This window comes from Ammodytes marinus (genome assembly GCF_949987685.1).
Source record: "Ammodytes marinus genome assembly, chromosome: 6".
In the NCBI taxonomy this organism is placed as follows: Eukaryota; Metazoa; Chordata; class Actinopteri; order Uranoscopiformes; family Ammodytidae; genus Ammodytes; species Ammodytes marinus.
Window position 1 is genome coordinate 32,035,081 of NC_137235.1, and position 16,159 is coordinate 32,051,239.

Consider the following 16,159-nt stretch of genomic DNA (forward strand, 5'->3'; position numbering starts at 1 on the left):
GTTTGTCATTTGAAAAGAAAACACCATTTAGTGAAGAGTTAACATTGTTTTGAGGGTAAAGTGTGCTTTTGCAAGAGAAGTGAAGGATTTTGCATTTTGTGTTTGAGTTTTGAAATTTGTGTTTAGGGTTTTGAAAAAGTGAGGTAGTCTATCAGGAAATGTGTTTAAGCAATTGTGAAAAACTGTAATACATTTTAACCTCCAATAGAATAAAGACTTCACACCCCTCAGTGTTGTCATAGAGATATGACCTAAACAGACAGACTAGAATGTTTTTTTGTACCAGGCCTTAAATAGGTTTAAAGTTTTTTTCAATTCCTAAAACACAGTGGGCACAACTGTAGCTCAATATGCAAAACTCTAACTACAGTCTGCACTACCAACAGTCACTGGAGCTGAACAGTTCACTTCACCTGCAAAATAGGCTCATTGTAGCAAACACTATGAACCAGCCTCATTGAGATAACACATACTGTCATTCAGAACATGCTCAGAGTACAAACACTGGCATCAAACCCCAATACACAAATTACAAACTTTTAATCTTTACAGTTTGAATAATTTAAAGTTGAGTTACTTCACACAAATTGCGTTATATTTTCTTTGATGAATGAGTGAAATTCTTTCACATTTACTGTAAGGGTGCAACTCTTACATTTTTGTTTGCTTGAAATTTGTATTACAGATGCAACTTTAGATCTTTACAGATTGCGTTGCACCCTCAACCCTGCCTCTCTCAATGAGAGACCATGATTCACAACAGGGTCTATCAGTGTAGCCCTTACTGTATTTCATCAGAAATTACAGCTCAATGTCTTCTAGGTCTTCCTTCACACATCCAGTCTCACTGCCACTCTTCTCCCTCTAACAAGGGATTTTTGAGCTTTCCCTATACTGTATATACAGTATGTTCACTAACAAGTCTAAAACAAGACACCTTCTTAGTGTTTCAGTTGAAATTGCAATCACTAGTGTTTGAAATGCACTATGCTGATATCCATTCTGTTTTGAATGTGTGGTCTACAGTTGTGACAGCAGTGTCTTGGCATTTGAACAAAGTGCGAGAAATCCACAGTGTTGTGCAGGCTGTGGTTAATAATTGATTGGATTTATATAGCGCTTTATTTCGCTGTTGTTGACTCAAAGCGCTTTACAGGGTTCCAGGTTCAATTCGTTCAAACACAGTCATACTGGTGGTGGTAAACTACGATAGTAGCCACAGCTGCCCTGGGGCAGACTGACGGAAGCGAGGCTGCCATTCCGCGCCATCGGCCCCTCCGACCACCACCTCAAACATACAGCAATCATACACATTCACACAAGGCAAGGTGGGTGAAGTGTCTTGCCCAAGGACACAACAACCATGACACAGGTGGCCGGGCGGGGATCGAAACGCCAACCCTTGGATCGTTGGCCAACCCGCTTAACCACCTGAGCCACGGTCGCCCCAAAGCCATGAGATAAGTGTGTAAAGTTTTGAAATTTGTGTTTAAGTAATGAAAAACGATCTAGAGTTTGGTCCACATGAACCGCTGCTGTGCATAGTGTAGTTAGAGTTTTGCACTTGTCGTTCCAGTTGTGCCCACTGTGGTTTAGCAATCGAAAAAAACTGTAATAATGCTGTGCAAACGGCTTATTCTAACGTGGGAGTCAAAGAGAAATTGCTCTGTTTTGATACCTGCCCTTAGTGGCCACTCGGTGAGCTGCAATTTTTGTCACTTCCACATTGGATGCTGGTAGAACTGGCTGTGGTTGGGGCTTGGTCCTTCCTAATTTTTCTCCTCGTGGCTTGACCTATCTCAAATGTCACATGGCCCTTCAGTATATTCCTGGCCAGAGGCTGATGCAGCCATTTTTCTCTTTTGCAAACGCTGAAAAAAAGCTTGATTTTGTAGGAGCATTTGCGGTGCGATTGCTGACGAAAATCTGCACATGCGCAACTGGGCTGACTCATTTCACCGCTCCATGTGGCCTCAGTTGCTGTCGGGAGCAACAAGAGGAGCGATATGTGCTGCTTTGTTTTGTGTAAGAGAGGAATCAATCTCCTGCATGTTGTTATGTTATTGTGAGGCAGCGCTACCAGAGACTGCTGCACCAGCCCCAGCACCCAACGGTATGCACAAACATAGACACTGCCCAAAAAATTAAGTGGGGCTGATTTAAAGGTGAAGTAAGCGATTTATTTATGTTAATGTAGCCTATGGAATTGGATGCCACACAGGACACAATGAATTCGGGGTTTTTGTAGCATCAATTTATTGTAGAACACATTATTTAAATTCTTGTGACAGAGTGTAATGATTCAATTTAAAATACTTTATTTATTCTTACAGTGCTCAACAGTTGCACTTCAATTTATCTCTAGGAGACCGAATTATAAAATAAATGAATAAAGTAAATACCAATATAGAAAATACTACAATAGAAAAATACAGTATACTAGCCTATAAAATACTAGCCTATAAAATACGGCAGTGGCATGACTGTAAACAGGGAATGTAAAATAACATGTTACATACACATTTCGCCACTATAAACATTAACAGGTCATTTAATTATGTAAACAGTAAATGACTCATACATATTATACACATTGGCTTATAACACTTACATTTCAGCAACTTGAACTAAGACAAGCCCTTCCCGAAGTTTCCAGCGGACTTATTTCCCCCGAGTCGTTATCTCTAAAAGATAGACACTGTTAAGCGACACTGCGATTCACAAACACACCGCGTGGTGCCATACATCTCATTGCAAGCGAACGCCCACGTTTGTCGACTGGCGCCGAAAATCCCCAGACATCCTAAACAAACACGGCCATCCAACACAATTACTCACTGGTATCGCTATAAAACTGTTCCATACAGCAACAACCGGCAGCATATGTCCATAAGCCACTCTATAACGCAAACAATGGAGATATACCTCGTCTTCACGGAAAAGACCAACACTGTCCAGAGGTAAACAACGGAAGAAGGGACCAGGATGCATCGGGCGCAGCACTATGTAGTAAGACTCAATACTGCCACCCTGTGACCAGACGGCCACACTACCCGTTGCAAACCACCCGCAATCCCATTCCCAAGTACTGCAACTGAAAGTGTTATATTCATAAAGATATTAACTGTACCACCCGGTTACAATAATATAAGTGTTAAATCGCTCTTTATTCATACAGTGATCACTTATATAGTGTGCACGTTTCATAAGTGTAATTAGGATTCTGGCTTATTGGTATGCCAACCAAAGTATGCAGATACAATGGGGGAATACCGTCTCTGCACCATTTGGTGTTCGGAATGGAGTTCGCCAGGGGGGTCTTCTTTCACCATGCCCTTTTAATGTGTACATGAATGATCTGTCTGACCAGAACGGGCTGTATCATTGGAAATGTACTTATTAATCATCTTATGTATGCCGACGATCTGGTTATTGTTTCTCCAAGTAGTGCTGGTTTTCAGCAGTTACTGAATATTTTTTCTGAATATGGGGTAAACGTTGATGTAAAATACAAGGCCAAGAAGAGTGTTGTTATGATATGTAGAGCTAAAGGGGATAAGGACCTTAGTTTACCAGCTTTCTATCTGTCAGGGCAGGCAATGTCTGTCAGCTGTAAAATAAAATATTTGGGACACATCATTACAAATGAAATGTGTGATGATGAGGACATATATAGACAGTGACGTATGTTATATGCGCAAGCCAACACGCTGGCGAGAACATTTTCATATTGTTCGGATTGGGTTAAGGTGACCCTCTTTAAGGCCTACTGTACGCCTCTTTATACTGCGCCTTTGTGGGTAAAGTTTAAGAAAGCGAGCATCCAGAAGCTCCAGGTTGCGTACAATGATTGCATGCGCATATTGCTTAAAAAACCAAGGTGGTGCAGTGCAAGTGAAATGTTCTGTAATGTAGGTGTTCACACTTTCACTCTTTTAAGAATGATCATGTATAAATGTATCTGTCGTCTGAATGATTCTCCCAACTTTATAATAATGCTGCTGACTAATCCTGGGCTCAGTGCTGTGCGGTACCAGTCTTCCATGTGGAAACATTGGTATGGTTGTGTGTATATTGTATATTGTGTAAAGCACATACACACAAACAGGTCAACACACACAGACACACACATTCCTTAACACCAAAACAACATGCTGCGCTGTGTTTGGACTTGTCTGTGTCTGTTATGGGGATAGCAAGGTCACACACACACACACACACACACACACACACACACACACACACACACACACACACACACACACACACGCGCACACACACACACACACACACACACGCAGATGTTATCACCAGTGCGATAAGAGGAAAATGATCACCACCATATGTTTGCTGTTACTGAGAGTCTGAACTGTTCCTGATCATGTCTTCTGATTATACGAACCCAAAACATCCTCTGGAATCTCAGAAACAACAACACAGCTTTAAAACGCAGCACATACAGATGTATGTACAGTATACAATCAGATTTAGTGTCGGGAACAAATGCCTGTCTTGGAATCTCAAAAAGTATTTACAATAGTATATATAATATTCCTGCAAACAGAATCCTTAGCAGAACCCAGTTGAAAATGAAACCTTAGATACAAGGAATAACTTGTTTAGAGCCACATTTTCCGGCTCATTCTTAATTTACTGTACAAAGGTCAGCCTTAAAAAAACATAAATGTGTTTACGTCATCCTGACTAACTGAAACCATTACCACAGTTGGAAAAGTGGCTTGACAGCTGCGAATAGTTTCTACATGCAGATAAAAGGTGAAATGTGAAACACAGCTCTGCCTCAGGCGCTGTTGCATTTAGTGTGTTACTGATAGGCAATTAATCTGCTATTCAGAATGGCTGCTTACACAGTGCTGTGTTTCACAATGAAAACAGTGCATTTGTCCCCCTTAAGGTCACACAAATAATGTATTTTACCCCTTAAAGCTGGGGTATATGATTTGGGGAGAAAATGGCAGTTGGGATAGAGATTTGAATCCAAATACCTCAACCGCTCCACTTGTTCTCTTTGGTCCCTCCCGGACACGCTCTACACCAACAAAGTCGTGCCAAAGTGAATGGACAGTCCCAACAGCCAATACGAACAGAGAATCGGAGCCTCGCTCTGATTGCTCAAAGTGTACAGCTCATGTTAACTTTGACCAATCAGAAATCATATACCCCAGCTTTAAAGCTCTCTACAAAAAAAAACAAAACATTGTAATTAAACACTACATTTTGAAGCACCGGCACATGTTGGCTTACAGTAGTTCTACATAGCCGGACTACACTTGAAAAATTTGCAAAATAAAAGGCTGTCTGCCGATGAACTGGAGTGCATCAGTCAGCAAATTAGCAGTGAAGAAAATCCTGAATTCAGCGTACATTTGAAAAGATGTTTAGTTTTTAGGTTAGCATCGATTTTATAAGTGGTGAAAAAACGTTTTCCAGCTGGCCCCCCTCTGCAACCGTTCAAAGCTGACTTCTGCTACTGCGACATCTCCCCCCAAACTCTTTAAAATGACTGTGCTGGTCTCCATAAGGTAACAGACTAGCTATGCATAAGTCTCTCATACAACCCCCACTTCAAAAAGGCTGAACAATCCCTTTAAAGACAGGCAGCCGACTTGGACCGAAGCTTCACCAAAAACCTGCACTAAATAAACATTTACACTGGGGCTATCGCTCTACTTGAACAGTCCAAGTGCCATATGCTGCTTTTTAGAAATGGGACCGACCCGATCCGATATCTGCATCTGGTCCGATATTGCTGCATCTACTTATCGGATAACAGATTGACAACTCCAATCCATGTTTAACTATGAAAGAAAATGTCATTTTAAGAGCAGAACTTTGTGATATAGCACACATCAAAATAATATAGCAATTACAAAGTTAAGATGTATTCAAACCTTTCAAGCAGTTCAGATAAACCTTTATGCATTTTTTGTATAACAGCATCCCATTTGGGCGATTCTGACCCACAATCCGATGCGCACGTGAAGTGACGTCACATCGACGAAGCTTCCATATGAAAACAAACGGGGATGTGACGGATATAAAAGCAAGAGGCAAGATCAAGGCACAATGTTATGATGAAATAAAAGAGTAAAAGTATGTCCCAATAGTATGCCTACTGCATCCTAACTAGATTATTTTTATCGTCGGATGTAGTACGTAGAATAGAAAAAAGAAAGAGTATGCGATTCGGAACGCAGGGATAGTCACCAACAGATTTATTTTTCAAACTGTGGATGTGTCAGTTTGTGAGTGGGGTGTGCTGCTTTTGAACAGACAGAGAGCAAAACCAGAATAACTAGAACATGTTGGAGGATGGTGACCTTTTCCAGAACAAAGACATGAGGTGCAGAATGAACAGAACACACAGCCAGGGAAGAAGGGAAGTGTTTTCATAAGCTTGGCTTCTTCCCCACACTTTGAGAAGTTCATCCCCTTTGACATTCTGACATCAATAAATCTCTGGGTGTAGCCTATCTGTTTTTCAGAAGCGAGCAGGTTTAGGGAGTAGAACTCTGGGCTGTGTGCTTCCAACTACAACTGAAATGTGACTAAAGTTGTGCAGTGATTCTGAAGACATACATACACATCTTCGAATGTATTGCACACATTCAGTTATTGACTGCGTATCACACTTCCATGGCAGACTATTCAAATAGCTACAATGAAGCAAGGTCCAAGGTCTTAGTTCAGATATTTTTTCTTCCCACTACCCAACCAAGTCCTTGTACAGTCCTACAACTGAAGCAGAAGATTACTTGACATGGATAAAGGAATAGTTCAAATGTTATTTATATTAAGCTTGTTGTTGAATGTTTTGTCAGAATGATTGATGTTTGGGATAAGGGGTGGAAAGTTACCGGTAAATTTCCAGAATCAGGAGTTTTGGGAATATTCAAAAGTGGGAATTATAGGAATGAACTAAATGGCGGTAATTTAAATGACCTGTTTCATATCCAAACATTAATCTAAACATATAAACATTATGTTTTGTCATAGGCAGACATCCATGCAAATTAATACAATTAAAAAGCATTACATTTGAACCGATTAATTTGTAAGTAGAACTTTATGAAGTTTTGATTATTTTAATGAACAATCAATAATTTCACTGAACAACAAAAAGATGAATGTTGAGTAAAATATTACTGTCTGACCCCACCCATTCAATAAATGAAGTACATTGCCCCCCATGTGATGGAGGAATGCACAGTGCATGTAGGGGGTGTGGCCTCAGTACCCCTGCAGGAAGCAGTGTGCTATGTGCAACTTGCCAAGTGTACTTGCATGAAATCTGGTTCTTTTAGTCAAGATTATGCTAAAATATATTTTCCCCTACTATATGTAAAATCACTGTTTAAGCCTCTTTAAACCTGGTATAGTACAAATCAATATGTTATCAAGTTGGGTGTCTCAATAAGTGTTTTAAACAATCTGATTTGAAATTAAATGTTCATAAATATTATACAACTTTGTTGAAAAAACTGCTTTTTACAGTCTAGAACGTTTGCCAGGACTGACATAGGATTTAGTGCATTTGGGTTGCTTTAAATTGAGTAAATTTGCATTTATTCCCAAAATTCCTGCTAATTCCCATGAAAAGTTTCCAACTTTAAAAATTCCCGGAATTTTGCAACCCTATTTGGAATGCTGTGTGCTTTCCCCTAATAAGTAGAATACAGGTGCATACAGGTGTGTTGAGGTCTTACCTGCCATTGAGGATACATTGATGATGGTGCCTCCTTCCTTGCCATACTCTTTACTCATGTGTTCCAGTGCCAGGTAGGTTCCTTTGATGACAGAGGTCTGTGTGGAGAGACACATAGACAACACTGTTACAGGAGTCATCTACACAGCAGGCCAGAGCAACACGTAGGAGCAGCACGTAGGCAGTCAAACTGATCCTGAACAATGTATCAATCTAAAGTGACAAACATCAGCCAAGATTGAAATCTACTCAATTTACTATAAGCCATTCCTATGTGGAAAAGCAAATACTGAAATACTGTATGGTAAGGTATTCTGCATGCACGCACGCACACACACGCACACGCCACACACACTCACACACACACCGTTACGACCCCTGCTCGAGGGAAGCAACTTAGAGAACTCAAACAAGGAATAGATTTACGAATTGTAACAAAAGTAGCAAAGGAAACTCAAAAAGATGTTTTAGGACAATGCTGCTGGTCTTAGCTGCAGGTCTTTAAGGCCAGCAGCAGGTGCCAGGTAACGAGGGCGAAGTAGGGCGAGAAGGAGGAACTCCAGGGGCCTCACATTAGAGGGCGTACGCCGCCCAGTACGCAACCTTTGTGATTTATCAAAAGCAAACTTGACAGGAAGATGTGCGGTCCTCCACTCAAACTCTGACCCATGCGTACGCACAGAAAGTGGAGAAAGGAGAAACGGCGACTCCATCGGCACATGTATGATGTGCGAGAACAAATGTGTTTGTGTAAAATGAATCCAGATATAGGCCTATTATAATGGCGCTCAACTCGACTCAACTCGCATTTTTAGCTTTAAACTTACTGTACACAACACAAGAGGAATCTTTTTTTCCTCTAACTTTAGTTGGCACTTTTGGGGTTGTGAAAAAAAAATAAAGAAAACAACTTGAATAGAACCCCTCCCCCTTCCCCAAACCGCTGTAGGAGAAAGCTGCAAAATAAATGACAATAACGGTAACACTGAAATAGACTATTTTATTGATTTTCAAATGATAAAAAAAACAGGTAAAGTTAACCATTTCAATTTGATTTGTGAGCCTCTTTGGAATATGTCTATCCATCTTTGGATCTCAGATTTAGGAAGAAATATAGAATGAATAGAATAAGAAATGCAAAAAAATAAAAAATAAAAAAATTATTTTCAAAGGGCCATATTACATTATATTTTTTAAATCGGCCGCGGGCCAATAAAAAGCGGGCCGTAGTTTGGACACCCCTGATTTAGAGCTTCAGTAAGTGTACTTATGGATTACTATCGGTTCCTGTTATTTGTTTGATGTGGTTTCATTTATTCACAGTTATTTTATTTGGCTGATTTTGTAGTTAATTTTTTAATTTTTGTATTTTTTTGTATTTGTTTTGTTGATTTTATATTATTGTTTGTTGCAATTTTTGTGGCTTTCTGTGTGGACCCCAGGAAGACCAGCGACCACTTTGTAGAAGCTAATGGGGAGCCAAAGAAAGAATAAAGATTATTCTAGTCTTACTTTAAAGGGCCAGGTGCCTCAAAATAATTTAGTTTGGATTGATGATGATTCAAACTTAGAATGACATGAAGAGAAAATATGTTGAGTAAACTAACTGCAGGCTCTGTGAATATAAACAAATCCCCCTCCTCTGAAACTACACACTACACTTTTAACTTGTTCTAACCCAGCGTGGAGAGGGGCTGTCTCTGGGCTGAGGTCTTTTAGGGACAATCAGTCATAGGAAGCGTCACACATGATGATTGACAGAAGCACTGCTTACTGACCTAAAACCACACTGTTGCTGGAAACTGGTTTAAAGGTCATGTAAAATATCACCAGTGAAAGCCAGCAGCCTCCAGACCAAACTACTGACATTTACCTTGGTGCACTTCTTATTCACTGCAAAGGAAAAACCTGGATCCAATCGCTCTCCTTGATGTTGGCTCATTTATTCTGTTTTGTTTATCTAATTTATTACTTTAATAAATATTTCTGCATGCGGAAGGAATAATATTATAAGATACTATTTTTGGTTTATTCTGGTTGTGAAAAATGTTTTATAGTAGATTGAAAATAATGTACTTACCCTTATTATCCTGAAAGGTGTTCTGTTATTCTGTCTACTTCTGGCTCCAAAAAGCTACATCACATTTGTTAATGTAACATATTGTAACTTATATTATACAACCCCAATTCCGAAAAAGTTGGGACGTTATGGAAAATGTGAATAAAACAGAATGTGATCATTTGCTAATCCTTTTTGACGTGTATTCAATATAAAACAGTACAAACACATCATTATGAATTTGTAAATGTTATATTTTTTTGTAAATATACACACATTTACCATTTGAAAATTGCAACATGTTTAAAAAAAGTTGGGACAGGGGCATTAAAAGATTGGGAAAGCTGTAGAATGTTAAAAACAATACTTGTTTGGAACATTGCTCACATAGCTAAACATGTTAACTGGTAACAGGTGATATTATCATAAATGGATAAAGGGGCATCCCGTAAAGATTCAGTCTTCACAAGCAATAACGGGGTGAGGCTCAACACTTTGGGAAGAACTGCAGAGGAAAACAGTCCAACAGTTTAAAAACAACATTCCAATAATTTAAGGATTTCACCATTGCACCATTACAATACATCTACAATCTATAATATATAATATTTAAGAGAAACCGGAGAAATCTCTGCACGTAAGGGGCAAGGTCCAAAATGTAAATGTAATGCCCATGACCTCAGGTGGCACTGCATAAAAAAATACATGATTGTATTAAGGATATCACTACATGGGCCATGGAACACTTCAGAAAAACCTTGTCAGTAAACACAGTTTGTCGCTACATCCACAAATGCAAGATAAGACTCTACCTTGCAAAGTGAAAGCCATATATCAACAACATCCACAAATGCAGCAGACTTCTCTGGGCCTGGGCTCATCTGAGATGGACTGACTCAAAGTGGAACAGTGTGCTATGGTCTGACGAGTCTACATTTCAAATAGTTTTTGTAAATCTTGGACGTTGTGTCCTCCGGGCTCCAGAGGAAAAGGACCATCCAGATTGTTACCAATACAAAATTGAGAAGCCAGCGTTTGTGATGGTATGGGGGTGGGTTAGTGCCCATGGCATGGGTAACTCTCACATCTATGAAGGCACCAGTAATGCTGAAAAGTACATACAGGTTTTGGAGCAACATGCTGCGATCCAGACAACGTCTATTTCAGGGACGTCCCTTCTTATTTTAGCAAGACAATAAAGAGCCACATTCTGCCCGTTTTAATACAGCTTGGCTTCATAGGAACAGAGTGCAGGTACTAGACTGACCTGTCTGCAGTCCATACCTGTCTCGCATTGAAAAAATGTGGTGCATTATGAAGCACAACATATCACAATGGAGACCCAGGAATGTTGAGCATCTGAAGTTGTATTTCAAGCAAGATTTCAAAATGTCAACAATTAATGTCCTCAGTTCCCAAACCCTTACTCAGAGTTTTTAAACGTCACATATTATGCTAAATGCACTTTTTAAATGTGTTCCAACATATCCATGGGTCCACGGTGTGCCTAGAGACTGCCAAAATATAAAAAAATAATAATCTCTCCTTTTCTCACTCTCCCCCTTTCTGAAACCCCCACCCCTCCCCCCAATATACTCCGTTCAGAATTCTCGCGGTTTATGACGTCATAAACTGCACAGCCACATCCCCATATTTTCTTTATATGTCCATGCTTCCCCCCCACATTAGCAGTAGTCTATGATAACCCCACCCCCCCATTTCTTATTGGTCCACGGCCCCGAGATCCGATGGAAAATTTTCCGAGTGACAGCCATGTTGCTTTCCCCGCTAAGCGACAAGATGCCCATAGTAGCCTACAGCCTGAATGTTACATACACCAACACAGAATGCTTTTGCTCATACTCCACTAATTTATCTTAACCACAGCAGTCTATGCCTCGTTTTTAATAACACAACGGATAGGAAGCTACTTGTGGGTTTTTTCAAACAGTGAAACTGAAAGAAATGTTTTTATTGGTATTTTTGCCTGACTGGTGTATAGCTATTTAGCTTTGGGACAAGCATTCAGCTTTTGCTCATAAAAACATAATTCTATTACCCACACCAGTCTGGAAATGCCTCGTTTTTAACAGGACAAAGGATTGGAACTTAATAGTGTGGAAGTCAACTTTGAAGATATTTTTTTCACTGATTTGTGTGGTATTTTTAGCCGGTAGCTTCCGAGCTAGCTTTGAGACAAGCATTCAGCTTTTGCTCATAAAACATAATTCTATTACCCACACCTGTCTGGAAATGCCTTGTTTTTAACAGGACAAAGGATTGGAACTTAATAGTGTGGAATTCAACTTTGAAGATATTTTTGTTCACTGATTTGTGTGGTATTTTTATTTTATTTTATCGTCTGAGTCTTATTTTTAGTGTTAGCACCCATGTAGCTTCGGTTGTAGCACCAAGTTTTGCTCATAACACGCTGTTTATATTCCCCACAGCAGTCTGAAAATGACTCGTTTTTAACATGACAAAGGATGGGAAGATATTCCTGTAGAAATCAAACTTTGAAGCTACTGTTTTCACTGGTTTTAATCATGTCAGGTCATGTCAAACTGTTCTCAAAGTATGGCTTAGCTCCGGCCGGGTAAACACTGTGTTCGCAGTCACGCAGTGTCTCTCTAGTATCGCGAGAGCACGGCAGAGACGGTGGGAGAGCCCCATGGACATATAAAGAAAGCCCGGCAGAGAGGTGGGAGGGGCCAGCCAGATCGCACAAATATAGGTCATCCTGAGACCAGAGGACAATCAGGGTATAGAGGCTTGCTACAATAAATGATCTGAACGGGTTTTTCAGCAAGCATCTAAAAAAATAAGTATTAGGGACTACTTAGACCATATAAAATTGACAGCAAAGTGCATAATATGTGAGCTTTAAAAGAAAGGGTGTTGTAACACATTGGTAAACATACCACTGTCTTCATACATCAGTGTTATTGGTCACACGTCACGTCTGTGTTTGAGTTTTAAAAAGTTTTAACATATGAAAAGTATTAATAAGAGCTTTTGAATTGACAACACAAAGTTATTTTGTTTTAAAAATACAGTGTTTGTTTTTGTTTCCTGAAAAAAAACATTTTGGACATACAAGGTTACTGCCTGACAGCAACGTAATGTTCCTTGTAATTGCCCATACAATGCATACATAGGGAAATATAGGGCCCTTTCTTCAACTGTGTCTATGCTAACTGAACTAAACTCAGTTGAACTCATTCTTACTGATGTGGGGCACTTGGGGAAAACCAGTAAAACAAGATGAAGACAGTGATTCTGGGGAATACTTGTTGTTAAAATCCCCATTTTTTTTCAAAATCAGTGAATATCTCCTCATGATCCACTACCCGTCTGTACTGTGAACATTTTTTTATGGATATCACTTGGCTCAATGATGGTTCAACTGCTTCAGAATCTCAACACCAACAGATCTCCATCAGTCATATTGCAACTGCACTATTCCTATCAAATCTTCATCCTGATAGCTTTAACTCCTAACTTTAAAGCTGGGGTATATGATTTATGATTGGTCAAAGTTAACATGAGCTGACACTTTGACCAATCAGAGCGAGGCTCCGATTCTCTGTTCTTATTGGCTGTTGGGACTGTCCATTCACTTTGGCACGGCTTTGTGGGTGTAGAGCGTGTCAGGGAGGGACCATAGGGGAGGGACCAAAGAGAACAAGTGGAGCGGTTGAGGTATTTGGATTCAAATCTCTATCCCAACTGCTATTTTCTCCCCAAATCATCCACCCCAGCTTTAACCTTGAAAATGTGTTTCACTGATGCACAGAACATACACAGTTTTTCACACTCAACAGAAAAGAGTTTATAGCCCAAGAGGAAAGAGACAGAACACTAAGCTAACACTTGACCTTGCTATTTCAGCTCTGCACACAATACACCTGTATGTTATCAGTCAATGGGATCTGTCTGCAGTGAGGAATTGTATAAAGCAAAGAACATAACACAGGCCACACCTTTTCTTTTCTCACCAAGATACTGAAGAGCTTGGTCATACTTAGATTATTTATTTAGAAATCATTTGAACCACTGAAATGAATTAATACACAAATACATACAATTAAAGTGACGATTTTCCGTAGTTGAGTAAGTAATGTTTTGTTTGATTTGAATAATAGGCATGCAAGACCATAGAATTCTAACAATGCCGATATGTCTCAACTTTTTTACCCTATTTACATTCCAGTGGGTTGCACGCATCATTTTCTTAATATTTAGCTGTTTATAAGTGTTTTTTTAAGGCGGCATTGTCCGAGGATTGCTGTTTTACAGTAGGCAAGGCTTATGATTATTTTGTTGTTACTTTTACGCGTGCATAAAATTGCCATTCTGCTTGGACTTCTGCTGTTTGACTAGAGGTACAGATGAAAGAGGAAGACAGAGCTAAGGTAAACATCTAGTGAAGTGGTCTTGAGGGACAAGAAGAGGATCCTTAAAAAAAAGCTTCTGGTGCATGTACAAACAGTCCATCTTCCCTTATGTGCAGTACATAAACCAGGATAAAGAGTGTTGCTTATTAAGAACCTTGGAAATCACAAATTCAATATTCAGCGCTATGTAAGTGAAAGTGAGTTGAGTGACTGGTACCAGGTTGACTTGTATGGTCTTCTCCCAGTGCTTCTCATTGTTGATGCCCGCGTTGTTGATCACGATGTCCAGGCGTCCAAACTGCTCTGCCGTGCTCTGGAAAGCATCTGTTCCACAAAATATAAAAAGAGCAATCAGTGAGAGAGGAAGAGTTAGCACATGGGGGCCCAACCAATGCTGGGCTTACACTACACGACTTTTCACGCGATTTGACAGTCGCAGACAAATTTACAATGTCGGACTTAAATCATGAGAGTCTAGCTGGAGTTGCGGCGCGTGCCCGTCATTTCAGTCGTTTGGTGTAAGGTGGTCATCCCACCCAATTTCAGTCAGTATCAAACAGGTTTGTTTTTATCGTCAGTCTTTTGAGGGTTCGTTCAATCTCAGTCGTTTTTTTTAATTAAATAATCACTATCGCGTTTGCAGAAATAATATTAAAATCAAAAGGAATCTAGTTGTAGTCTTGCAATATGAGACCCCATGTCTTTTCAAAATCTCACTCTGTGTCTGAAAACTAATGACTGGTTGTCTTCAGGTGTGAGTTGATTGTCTTTAGATGTAAGAGGGTTTCAGTCTTCAGTCTTTTCAAAGTCCTCTAGTGTAAGCCCAGCATTAGAGGTTGAGATTTTTGGTTCAGAGTATTGAAAAAAACTAACGTTGAGATAATGGTCGTTAAAGATAGTTGTATAAGTATTAGTACTTGTATAAGTACTAGTACTAGTACTAGTAGTATGAAAGAAGACATGTTATGGAAGCAAAATAGACAAAAAGTGTTTCCACTTAAAATGTTAGAAGAAGACTAAGTAAACCCATTGCAGTTGCCATTCTGTATGATAAAATGGTTCCTCTCTATACAACAAAGAGGGGTCTCTACACTGCAGAGTCCAAAGCCCAATGTTTTGTCTTAACGGACCTCACTCATATTAGTGAATATACACTCACTTACAATGCAGACAGTGAATGAATGGATATACTGTACATTGGGCTCATTGTTTATCTCCCTGTGTGAACAGACGGAAGGTGGTTGGATAAACAGCCCGAGGTGCTGTGCTGAAACCTGCATGTGTCATCACCTGCTGCATTCCACACTCACAAACACCACATTTAGGAACCACAAACCTGCTTTTAACAAAACTCATGACACACACACACGCACGCACGCACACACACACACACACACACACACACACACACACACACACACACACACACACACACACACACACACACACACACACACACACACACACACACACTCACGCACGCACGCACGCACGCACGCACGCACAAACACACACACACACACACACACACACACACACACTGAGTGTCCACATCAACAGCAGTGCTATCACACAGTAAGGCGCAACACCAAACAGCATTCCACAGCCGTTAGCCTCCAGGGACTCACTTCTTCAACGTCAGACAATAAAACCTTGTTCCTCACTCTACACACTCATTCACCTATACACACTTTAATACTCTGGTTCTTCTCTTTCTCATTCGACCCCCCACCCCACACACAAATACACACACACACACACACACACAAATACACACTCACGCACGCATGCACGCACACACACACACACACACACACACACACACACACACACACACATACAGATTTTACTAGCAAATAGGCAAGAACCCTCCATCGGCCAAAAACGGCAGTGATTAATATGATTCAGTTTAACCCTAACTGTGAATAGCTTCTTATTTCTTCAACAACCATGTCAGAAGACATATGCCGTGGTTTT

General features: G+C 40.0%; 1 protein-coding gene across 1 annotated transcript in view; it reads right to left on the reverse strand.

The window, feature by feature from the left end:
- hpgd (15-hydroxyprostaglandin dehydrogenase) overlaps positions 1–16,159 on the reverse strand; it is a 29,652-nt gene that overhangs the window by 10,972 nt on the left and 2,521 nt on the right. Inside the window, exons 3-4 of the mRNA XM_080029731.1 lie at positions 14,400–14,506; positions 7,728–7,824 (exon numbers count right to left, since the gene is read on the reverse strand). Coding sequence (XP_079885857.1) covers positions 7,728–7,824; positions 14,400–14,506 — 204 coding nt within the window. The remainder of the gene's footprint in view (positions 1–7,727; positions 7,825–14,399; positions 14,507–16,159) is intronic.